Below are 12,686 nucleotides of genomic sequence, written 5' to 3' on the forward strand. Positions count from 1 at the left end.
ACTCAATCTTCAKATATATATAGATGTATATGGGCATTCCTCTGTGGAGGAATAATTTCTCAGTATAATGACAGCTCTTCACCTAATAATCAAATCTTGGCTAAGATTCAGAAATTGAGTAGATCTAATTTACTAAATGTATCAACAAGAGCTGCTGCCTAGCTGCCTAGAACACAAATTGAGCAGAACACAATAAAAATATAGTCAGGTTTATTATTCAGTTAAGTTCTGCAAAATATACAGTCTGAATTCAAAACTTCAGCCAAGATGGCACACTAGATACAGGTGGGCTGTGCAGAAGTGCCCTCTAAAGTTTCTCTTTCCTATATAAAGAACAGTTCTACCCCAGGAGGTTCCTTCTGTTCCTGCCATTGGGCTCAAGCAAGTCTTGTAGCTACAGGCACACTCTACTAAAAAAAATTGTGCATATTCATAAATTGTAAAGAACATTTCTGTAGACATAAATAATATTCATACTATAAATAATATTTGTAGCCTAAGCTCATCTATTATACATATCATAGTCTTTAACTATTGCAGTATTACAATACTCAGAAATCTGAGGGTGATTATGTGAAAAATACTAGATTTTCTACCAGGCATTAAATCTCATTTTCTCAATTACCTGTTTTTTAAATTCTCATTATTACTTGATTTCATACTTCAATTGTATGCTTCACACTTTGAAGAAGATTATTGATAAGAGTTACGATATTTTCTGTCTAGCTTCTGATACAAATCTGAATTTCTGACTTTATTGAAACATTAAGGAATTAGATGAAAGCTCTGCAGCATCTCTACAACATTAAATCTAATGTTCAAATTTCAAGTAAGCCTAGAAGTGTCATATAAGGCTATTAGGAAACCAAGGAAGGAAAAGCAAAACAAGTCGCAATGTTAAAACTTGTAGAGTACATTTTGGTTAATAATATGCTGATACAGAAAAAGCACTCCTAGTACAGGAGCTAGCTCTATACTATACCTACTTAAACAATAAGCCTTGGTCTGAGACTGAGCTGGAAGTCAATTTTGTCTGCACTTTACTGTAATTCTGAACATTTGATTTTCCTCCTTTCCCAAAATGTGCTTTCCCTACCAGCCTTTGGTCAGTCATTCCCAGTTTTCCAAAGAGGAGCTTGCAAACAGTGTGTGTGTCACACCAGCTGAGTTGGACAAAAATACCATTGCTCTTTCCCTCCTTGCTCTTTTGCTCAAGTCCTCCACACCCTTTTGCTATAAGAAACGAAAAAAACAAGCTCTTCTAATGGAAGAAGCAGCTACTTTCAAGAATGTTTAAATCTTTGTTTCTGTATATTTGTATACATTTAGCTTTAAAGCCCTAACTTAAAGAATCTTGATACTTATCATCTATATTCTCCATCATGAATCAGTCAAGATATGGGGCTTGAAAGAAATGTAGAAAGCCACAGGGGGATTTCACATCCTACTTGAATTGAAAGGCAGCAAATTCTAGCAAAGTGCCAAGGTATGATGAATTCTCATTAAAACATTGCAAATATTTTGTAAGGTACTTAACTATGTGTGCATAGTATTCCCAATGAAGGTTATCAAAATGTTCATGTACATAAAATGATATACATTTTAAAACACAGTATCAGACGCTGTGAATTAATGTGGATTGTTCCTCATTCATCCTCAGTGGATGAATCCATTGAGGTCACTGAATGAGGTCATGCTGTAAAATTAGAATTTATTCAGTTTCATATGAATATACTGCATGTGCTTTTGTGTTTCCAGAGTGAACTACGTTCTTGGAGCTTGCTTGGCACCTCTGAATATGACCTTTGCTATAGAATTCTATCAAACCCCAACATTATGGTTACAGTCTGAAAAGTTTCGATCCAGTCATGTGATATCTGAACTTTGTTTCTTCCTTTGCCTAGGGATGTCTCTAGAACAATCATTGCTAATCTCCCAGCCAAAGGATTGGAAAGTCTTAAGGAACTGATGGCCAAAAATACATGGACTTTAAAGAAATTGCCAGCTGTAAAGATATTTTTTCAGCTAATGCGAGCTGACCTGTCCTATCCAAGTCATTGCTGTGCTTTCAAGAACTGGAAAAAAAACAGTGGGTGAGTTTCAGCAACTTACACCCAGTTATAAATTATGTACACAAAGGCAATATTTTAGCATTAACATGAAATTGCTTGTAGCTGGACTTTTATGGGTTTTTTTTCTAAAGATATTGAATACTTTGGATAAGAGATTATAAATTCAAGCCGACAGAAAAAAAAAAAAAAAGAATCTTTGATGTAGCATAGGATTGATAGGACCTTTTGCTACAGCTCTTCCTTTTAGTGAGCTCAGATGTAAAAAAAAAAAGAATTAAAAAGAATAAGGAACGAACTAACATACCACAGGAAGGACTGGAGAAGGAATTTTTGAAGGGGACATAACCTCATGTTTCATGAGCTAGAAGACATTATAACTAAAAATGATGAAACTGGATCATTCCATAATAACCTTGTGGATAGATTATTTCTTATTCCATTTTTGGGGATTTCCTGACTGCCTTAGAACAAGTACTGACAGTTCTTAAAGAGAAAAAATACAAGTGTTGATCTCCTGAGGCAACAAAGCAGTTCATCTGCACTAACAGTAACAACCTCTTCTCCACAAACTTGCTGTTTTTATCAGCCCAATGTTACTGCAGAATTCAAATATGGATTCAATGCAAACTTCTGAAAAGTTGTTTTATAAGATTTAGAGCTATGAATTCTTGTTCAGTCCCTGAGTTAGGAAGACAACATCACTCTTCAATATTGTAGTATTTGAGGTCTAAAACGTGTAGTGCATAAATATATATGAAAGTAATAAATATGCTACGAAAGGTACATGAATTACACAGAAATTCCCTTAGCAGTAACATTCACAATTCACAATTTACAATTACAATGGATTAGGAAAGTGCAAATAGACAACTAAACCAAAGAGACTCCAAACCTGACAGGAAGAATGTACTCAAAGAACCTAATTGATCCAAGGACAGAAAAATAAACAAGCGTGTGCTTATCCTTATCATTGGAGATGAAACAAATTCTCAAACAGCCTGAATTGTATATGCCATCTGGAGTTGTGCACTCCTGGAAAAGAGACATGCTAGGGGTTAGGTGACATTAGATCTCAATGATCAGAAAATTTGATGCCCATTTGCAAGGATATTTTTTTCTAGCAAAAAAATACAGCCACACCAGGACTACAAGCCGAGGTGCATTGTACCAAAGAGATACTGTATTCCCAGGTGCTAGGTTATCGGTGGGCTTTGAAGATACTAGGGGAAATACACAGGAGATAAATGAAAATGCCTGGAGTTCTGGGAGAAATGTTTTGTGAGTAAAACAGAAAATGACACTGTGTGTATTATTGTAGAAGTCTTAGGGCCTATTGAGAAGGTAAATCCCCAGGAAGGAAGAGGGATTATGGATGGTGATAAACTGCATTGCCACTGAGAATACCTGCTAGCAACCGAGAAAATAAAAATATACAGAAACTCTTCTGGTAGTTAAGTCACCGGGATGTTTGATTCCAGAAACTCTCAAGCTTATTCTTCACTATTCTATTCTTATTAATAAAAATGTATTTGATAACATTGTTACAGCTAAATTTTCATTCACGTTGTGATTTGTGTACCCGCTGTAGTCMAACTGTAAGTGTGATTTCACCCTGTATTCTTTCAGACTTCTGGAATACCTGATGTGTAACCAGAGTAGCAGTCACAGCTTTCGTAAGAGAAGATCAGTCAAAGCTCCCAGAGGTCCTTTTTACAAAGATTACACTGAAGAATATACTGATCACACTGACTCRGTGTATGACAAAAACACCAGGTTCAGAAATTTTCATGAAAATTCCCATTATTATGTTTTTTTTGAAGAGCATGGAGAAGGAAACATTGGGTTTGGCCAAGAACTCAAGAACCCTCAAATGGAAGATGTCCAGGCCTTTGACAACCATTATGACTACCCTGTCTGCGGAGTCAATGAAGATATAATATGCACTCCAGAGCCTGATGAGTTTAATCCCTGTGAGGATATAATGGGGTAYAAATTTCTAAGGATTGTGGTGTGGTTTGTGAACCTGCTGGCCATACTAGGTAACATTTTTGTCCTTTTCATCCTCCTGACGAGCCATTACAAACTGACTGTACCACGATTTCTCATGTGTAACTTGGCCTTCGCTGATTTTTGCATGGGCTTGTACCTTCTCCTGATTGCTTCTGTGGATCTGCACACCCGGTCGGAGTACTACAATCACGCCATAGAGTGGCAGACAGGACCTGGTTGCAACACAGCAGGCTTTTTCACAGTCTTTGCCAGTGAGCTCTCTGTGTACACGCTCACCGTGATCACCCTCGAGCGCTGGTATGCCATCACCTTTGCCATGCGCCCCGATCGAAAGATTCGCCTCCGACACGCTTTGGTTATCATGCTGGGAGGCTGGCTCCTGTGTTTCCTTCTTGCCCTTTTGCCACTGGTTGGAGTCAGCAGCTACAGCAAAGTCAGTATCTGCTTGCCTATGGACACTGAAACACCGGTGGCCGAAGCCTAYGTTGTCTTTGTTTTAATATGCAACATTATTGCTTTTGTCATTATTTGTGGCTGCTACGTAAAAATCTATATCACTGTGCGAAATCCTCAGTACAAGTCAGGGGACAAAGACACCAAGATTGCCAAAAGGATGGCTGTGTTGATTTTCACTGACTTTCTGTGCATGGCTCCCATCTCTTTCCATGCATTATCAGCCATTATGAGTAAACCTTTGATAACCGTCACCAATTCCAAGATCTTRCTTGTACTCTTCTACCCGCTCAATTCTTGTGCCAACCCTTTTCTCTACGCTATTTTCACCAAAGCTTTCCGAAGAGACTTCTTCATCTTGCTAAGCAAGTTTGGTGTATGTGAGCATCGGGCTCAAGTCTACAGAGGTCAAACGGTCTCAAGCAAAAACAGCAGTGGCTCTTATGGGCAGAGAATCAGCCGAGGGATCAGTCAGATGCTTACCAGCATTCAAGACCCAGTCAATGATTACCTCCCTGCTATGACAGTGCAAGAGCGAATTCTTGTAGAAGAATGCAAGCAAACTGAGCTATAACAGCTGAAAGTATAAAGTATGTTGCCAATCTGGGCAACAGGTGGCTGTGCAATGCAAGAAATCCAGAGAGACAATACCATGTTTTCTTAACCATTTTTTTCCCAAATGTCTCCTTTGTGATGCTTCAAGTACCTTCTGTGTGGTTTTCTTTTAATGAGTTACTCACTTGAAGCTCTTGTTTAATATCCCATCTATGCAGCCGAAAGACACAGCTCTGATAGTACTRGAAGTGGATGTGATAACTCTCTGTAAATTTAAAAAAAAAAAGACACAAATATACTCAGTAAATATGAAATATGCCAACATCTAACATGTTAAACACATTATCAAGCATAAAACCAAATGGTTTGATTGTTTTTTTCTAACAGCAAACCAAAAGCATCCACCAGAGCCTGAAACTCAACAGATTCCTTCTGCATTTGCTATCCTCACTTTAAATAAAGAAAGTTTTAAGTTAACAGCTTTGGGTTTAGTTGGGTGATGTAGGGAAAGAAGACTCTTCATATGGCCTCTTTAGCAACAAGTGGCAAACACTGATTTTGCTGTGATTTGTAAGACAACTGGAGACAAATATTTGGCTTTTATCTTTGTGTGTGGTGAACATTCCTTGCTATCATTTTCTGTCACTTTCTGATAATTTTGYTTGGGAGGTGGTATAATTTGAAGTTGACCATTATACCTAAGGAAATTCATGATGCAGTATCTGTAGGGCTGGTTCCAAGATTGCCAAAATATCGATCATTCAGCCCACCTATTTGGAAGGCCTAACATAAGAAATTGGAATTTTGAGTGAATRTATGCCTTCAGTAGGCATTTACAATATCTTTTTATAAAACTTATGCCATTTTTAAAGATTTTTCTTTCCAAATTACAGTCTTTGAGGAACAAACTTTTTTAAATGAAATTAAAAGTATGCAAAAACATAGAGCTCTTTGAACTCTAAACTGCTACAGCTTATGATTGCATGATTCTGAATTGCATAGGCATATTTCAATACAAACACACTTTAATTCCATATTTCTGATTTTGTCATTGCTTGCCCCATTAATAACCAACAGCGTGTGCCACAAATTAATTTAACTGCTTAAGGGCAGGGGGARGAGGCACACGTTTCTATTTTCCTTTAATTTTCAAGTAATTTTTCAAATCAAAACTGCTGAAATACCATAATTTACAACCTATTCTTTTGTGACCTGGCCTCACCTGGCATTGATTACAAACCTAAAAGCAGCTTAAGTGTGCAGATTTGAAAAGTTTCCTAGGGAAAACGCACTTAGTACATCACATTAAGAATGCTCTGACCGTATCTAATGGGACCAGGGTGGGGGTAGGCTTGAATCGTATTCTTTTTAGAAAGAAAGGTAACATGAAATCAACATTTATTCTAAAAATACTTGAAAAAATCCCATAAGATGATTTACTTCGAGCTTCCTTTTATCTTCAGCATGGCAAAAAAAATTGTTCCATAGAAGCTACTAGGATACTGGAAAGGTGTGGTGTATGGGAGTGATTGTAGTATGCTTCTACATTAATAGTTATTTGCTGTTAACAATGGATGATTTCTTTTCATATTATTAGTTGCTATTCTCTCCAGATCTCCCGTATTTTTTTCCATTAAAAGGGGTTCTGTGTTATTGTGTTTATGAACAAAATTTGATATTTCTGTTTATAACTTGCATATTCCTTCTTGTKTTTAAACTGGTGAAAAATATTTAAAAACTATAGAAAACATCYGGACAATAGCTTCTAAATAATTTATTTGCCAAATCTTTACTTACTTGTTATAAATGTTTGTATCTTGTATTGGATTTCTCTTCTCCCATTTTTGGTCTTGCACATACCCTGATGTAATACTTGCTATTTTAAGTCTAACTCAACAAGATGTATTACTACTGGCATACAGTACTTTTTTTTTTTTTTTTCTCCCACTGGAAAACCTTAGAAAAATGCAAGTATTGGAATAAAATGTTTCGCTGGAAATTGTAAGAGGCTTGGTGAGTTTTTATGATGGCTTTAGAATATTTTTTCTATTASAGATTTAAACTATTTCTCCTGCTTCTCCTGCACTCAGGTTCACTACTGTCCTTGACTAATGCATAGCCAAAAAGATTGATCATGAGTCAATCTATTTGATAGAGGTTCCTCCCTCCCCTCCCCATGGGCCTGGAAAGGGATGCCCTAAATGACAATCTCCAACTCCATGGCAAGGATGGAAAGGAACAGTAAAACTGCAGAGCTCTGGAATGCCAAAATTGCCTTTAGTTACATGTGACCTAATCAGAAAACTCACATAAGAGGATGGTTCTCAAAATTCCCTTCAATAGACTCAATCTGGCCCAGCCTGGCCAGCCTCTCTCCAAACCCTGTATGGAAATTCAAAGATCCAGTGTTAACGTCGTCTCTGTGGCTTCTCCTGGCTCTGGGAGGCTATTTCAGTGGGAAAATAGCAGGTAAGCTGATCTTCTTTTAAAGTGGCAGTCAACGCTATTATAGTCTTTCTAAATAAGCCCCCATGCTTGTATTTGCATGATTTGTAGTGTTAATAGCAACATAATGAGAAGTTTTTTTCAAATCTCAGACACATCTGAGAATGTAAAGCTGACCTGGAGCTTTAGATGTAAATTCTTTGAACTTTCTAGGACTGATTTAACTCAAGACAGCTATAGTCAACCTATTCCAGTCTCCTCTGTACCTAAAAAGAGGCTGCTTCTTTGAGTAGACTGTTGTTTCAGATGATATCATTTGGGTCAGCTGTAGTCAAAATAAAGCACATCCTGCTTTGGATCAGATTGGATCTGAAAATAACACAAATATAAAATGTAAACTCTAATCACTACCACAGCATTTTGGGTTTTTTTTACATAAGTGAAATATATTTCTTTTTTCAGCTTGCTAGATAGTTTCAATATTGTGTTGTAAAATGTGAGCAAATGTAGGTTTTATTGGCCAATATTCAAAGTGGCAGCAGAAACCTGTGAATTCCCATAGTGAACGCTGTGAATTGCCGTAGTGCCCGTCGAAGTCAGATACTTGGATTAGGCAGCAGAGCCAAATTAGTAATTCCTGTAACTGCCCGTCTTTATTTTCTACCTTGAAAACACTGGATAAATATCTCAAGACACAGGAAAGTCTCATTGACTTTAGAATAGGACTTGGAACTTGCCTGTGCCATCCTTCTCTTACTCCTGCTACAGGTTTAAAACGAACCATTTTAAAAGTACCTCTGATTTCCTCTGCTTTCCATCCTCTTCATGCGCAACGCCAAGCCTCACGTGCACGGCCAAGCAACACCTGCGTGCTCGCCTCACTGCAGGTACCACCCGAGGAACTGCCTGAGCTCCCAAGTGCTGTGCAGAGGGGAGGAGAGCTTCCCTTGACGTGCCAGCTACATTGCCAAGGGGCGCAACACTAGCTAGGCAATAGGAGAGGAATGTATGATCTGCATCAGCAGKAAGTGGCAACACCTATTTTACAATCCTGAGTCAGATGCTTGAAGTCAATGAGACCATCTCTAGGGGGCTCCCAGGACAGCTTGTGGAGATCTTGTCTTGCTCTTTACAAAAAAAAAAACAGGTTCTTCCATTGCACATACATGAAGATTGCTTGCCTATTTCAGGCAAAGTAGATGATCCAATAAGGGGCAGTTTCCTACGTGTAGGCATTGCTTAGGCAAAATGAGATAGCTACAGCAGATCAGTAAAAAACTTTCTGGAGAACATCCCCGCCTACTTCTCCAGGCCTCAGCTTTTCTGTAATTATGGTCATTTAGAGCTGTGTCTTGACTGCTACTCATTGTGCACTTCCATTAAAGCTCATAGAGCCTGACCAGACTCATTCCAGTTCCCAGCTCTTTGCTAGGCTCCTACAGTGAGGAGTGTCCCCTTCCTTCTCTCTTTTTAAGGAAGGAAATCTATTGTGAACATCAACTTCGCTCAGAATACGTATATAAGAGCACATGCACAGTCATTAGTACAATGTGATTGGAATTTATAATATATCTTTATGCTATAATTTCTTTTAAAGCTCAATTTTGAGGCCCAGAAGAACCTCCCTGTGGCCAATGAGATCCATCACTGCTAGCTACGCTGCTTGTTTTTAGGCTGTTTGTACAGCATGTGACAGCAGCTTTTCCATCAAAAGGCAATAGTGGAAAAAATGACACAACTTCTCCTTCTTTTGTGAAGGTAAAGCTGCTACAAGTGAAACATGGTCTGTAACATGAGTTTTTACAGAAAGGCTGTGATAAATTCCTGAAGCACCATCCAACTGAGCATCTTCCCTACGGCTCGCAGCCATCCAACCTGTCCATGACAGCGCCTCAGTGTCCAGCAGCACCAAGGCTGTGTTTGTGCTGCACGCGCAGTGCTCAGGCTGTGCCTGCTTGGACTGCACTTGATGAATTCTCTAAATCATATGTGGGCTGCTGCTGCTGCCTAGAGGGAACTGTGGAAACAGCAGACGCTTTTTTCCTACCTAGTTACAGATTTTCAACTACTAAACCATCAAAGATTGTCGATACATCCCTGATAAAAGGGATGTAGGCAGTTGACCTGCTGAAGGATGCACTTTCCCATTAACAGCCCCAAGGGGGAAGAAGATGGGAGAAAAACAAAAACAAAAAATATTGACTACCTTCATATTTTCATCCTTTATGTTATCTCAGTTTCCTTTCCCAGAGTCTCTTTACACTTTCCTCTTCCACTCTCCAAAGAGCCACCCTCTATTTGATGATGCCAGCTCAGAGAGAAGCCACTTTAAGTGCACAAACCAGAATTCAGGATAGAAAATGAAGACAGAAAACTGTTCTGAATCAAAAATTTGACTTGCTAACACTAAAAACCTCTGCATTCTTCCAAAAACACTAAGCTATCTGCAACCTCTATATATTTCTTCGTTGATTAACCAAGATCTAGCATCAGTATCACCACCACACAGGGCACTYACCAGACAATTCACCTATTCTCAAGGCTCTCTAAAAGCACATACACACACACACTTTTATTAGATACTACTTTGTTTTAGGATTAAAATTATTTATTYAAATCTGGCAGTAAATTTCAGTTAGGAAAGAAAAAGGCCAGAAATATTATTCCAAGCCCTAAAGTTTTGTCTTTGTTAGACGCTGAGAAGAAAGAAGATCCATCCTGCAAACCTTGCATTCTGCATCTTTCAGAAAACTCAGAGATGGAGCGCAGATGGAGCCCATGGACAGGATTCCTACAGGGTGAATTCTGCAGGATGTGTCATTTAGGAATGCTGCTTTTCCCCAGAACCCTGGTTCCCAGCACACGTTGCTGCCGAGTCAGGGCAGCTCACCTGGATTCAGCCCTTCCTCTCTTGTTAGGAAATCCTCAGACGCTGGTCAGGTAGGACATGCAAGGAGCTCTGTCTGCAGGGATGTGGCAGCACCATTCCTAGAAGTGGGATTCGACCTTTCGAAAAAATATTAATTTTAAAAAAAAATTAATAAAAAMCAGAAATCCAGGCAGTTTGGCAGAAAAGGCTGCCTTCCTTGTTCTGTTAACCTGATCTATTTTCTCCATCACCAGTTTACTGACCGCTCAAAGGTATTTCTTTACCTTGGCATTACATCCTGCTCCTACGCTGACTCCTGCAACTTGACAAGAGCCTCCCAACTCTCTATCAAACTGCCTCATCTTCCATCTCGGGCACCTCGCGGGCTCGTCTGCGGTGCCGTTCTGCTCCATTGGTACCTGCTAGCAAAGCACAAGCACATCCAGTTTGACAGAATCACGAGCCCCCACTTAAAATCCAAAGACTTTGATTTTGCAATTAAGGATAAGCTTTATTTCAGCATTGTTGTTCAAATACTCTTATTTGGATTAAAACATTTGTTGACTTTATTTTAATAAATTCTTGGATACAAAACTGCAGGAAGAATAAATTTTAAAAAGATGTGTGTATATATATATATGTAGAGAGAGAGAGAGAGGCACACATTTATTTTTAAAAATAATCTGTCACATAGAGGTATCTTAAAATAAGAGATGATGAATATCCTTCTGGAGGAAACTGGCTTGTGAGCTGTGGAAGGTAATGGACACCTCAGGATCATTTAAGTGCTATTTTAAGTTAACCATCTTCTCTCCCCATTACCTCTGCATTATTTCATAGAGCCTTTTTTCAAGCCAGCCAAACGAGGACACACACATATACACTACTTAGAAAGGAAGTTAATTGCACAGGCATTTCTCAGTTAGGAAGGCTTCGTTCTAAAGAAAAATATGGCATGAAATTACTTTTCTGAGTGTGGTAATAGCTACATTGGAAGCTCATAGCAGCTGAACTGCAGTTCACTTCACTGTACTCCAGATGAGAGATATTGCATCTATAAGGATTAGAGATTTTTTGCATAACCCCATTACTGGTGGAAAAYTGGTTTAAAATAGATGGAGAGTCAGCTTTTGTAAAAAAAAGACTGGAGATTTTGCCAGTTAAGCAAAGCATTTTTACAAACAGGAAAGCTCCCAAACTTAGACAAGCTGTAAGAAATGTCCAGGTGAAATGAATTATATTAAAAGCTAGGCAATTATCTTCAGGTTCTTATGCTCTCACACGTGTGCAATAAAGGATTGAAYTGTGTGTGTGCATCTGATAAAGATCTTTATATATTATTAATATATTATTATTACATATTATAAATAATATGTGYGTGTGTATATATGAAGCAAGCAGTTTGGAAGAATCTTATATTTTTGACAACTCAAGGAAAACACACTTTGAAATTCTTTACTGGAGACACAGCACACAATGGGAAATTCATTTAAAATTTGTAATCATAGTGTTCTCATCTCTCCATGAATGGYTTTAACATTGCTAGTAATTTGTCAATTAATTTGTCACTAATATGATCTGCTTTCTCTCCTTGAGAGAAAGGCTCTTTTGAAAAATGTTTTGACAAGCTGTTTTTTCCTAAGTTGTGATATCTGCCTGGAATCATCTCCAAATTCTTTTCAAGATCATTTGTAAAGCGCTTTTTATGAGAAAATCAGTATTACCTGCCATCAAAAAAAAAAAAAAATGGTTTGCACAGAGGCTCCTATGTGTAAGAAAAAATTACCACTCCTTGAGATTCTTGCCTTGTTATCTTGTTACACAACTAGGGCTAAAAGACTATTTAAAATCCCTGTATTCCAGAAGACAACCCTCCATACAGGAAACACGGCCTACATTATTCTTCTCCAAATATATTTGGAATTTAGAGGTCAAAATTCAGGTTTAAAGATTTATTTTAAAAAATAAAGCACTAGCCAAGCCTCCAGAGGCCGTTCTKAGCTAAGAGCTGAGGGGATCTCACCTGCGGGGGAGCAGCCTCCCCGGCGGAGCGCGGCTCAGCAGCCCTGCTCTCAGGGCRGGGGATGTCTCTGCTCAGGCCCGTGCTGCCGTTTCCAGGATCCTCCTTCCAGACGGACACGGAGCTATTCGGCCAATGCTGCCGCGAGACCCAAGCCTCAGATTATGTAGGGAGAAAATGAATAAACTTGAAGATCTAGCCTCAAAATTAAAGCATTTTCTACAACAACGTAATTATGCTWAGTAGAGAGCCCACAAAGCAA

At 38.6% G+C, this 12,686-nt stretch overlaps 1 protein-coding gene across 3 annotated transcripts in view; it reads left to right on the forward strand.

Annotated features, from left to right (window-relative positions):
• The window catches only part of TSHR (thyroid stimulating hormone receptor), a 41,281-nt gene extending 36,172 nt beyond the window's left edge, over window positions 1–5,109 (forward strand). For all 3 annotated transcript variants that reach the window (XM_026048294.1, XM_026048295.1, XM_026048296.1), the window contains 2 exons: window positions 1,905–2,093; window positions 3,699–5,109. In XM_026048294.1, the coding sequence (XP_025904079.1) occupies window positions 1,905–2,093; window positions 3,699–5,109 (1,600 nt within the window). The remainder of the gene's footprint in view (window positions 1–1,904; window positions 2,094–3,698) is intronic.
• The last annotated feature ends 7,577 nt before the right edge of the window (window positions 5,110–12,686 follow it).

The sequence above is a fragment of the Nothoprocta perdicaria genome, unplaced genomic scaffold, assembly GCF_003342845.1.
Source record: "Nothoprocta perdicaria isolate Ctin4 unplaced genomic scaffold, notPer1 scaffold_53, whole genome shotgun sequence".
NCBI classification, from domain to species: Eukaryota; Metazoa; Chordata; class Aves; order Tinamiformes; family Tinamidae; genus Nothoprocta; species Nothoprocta perdicaria.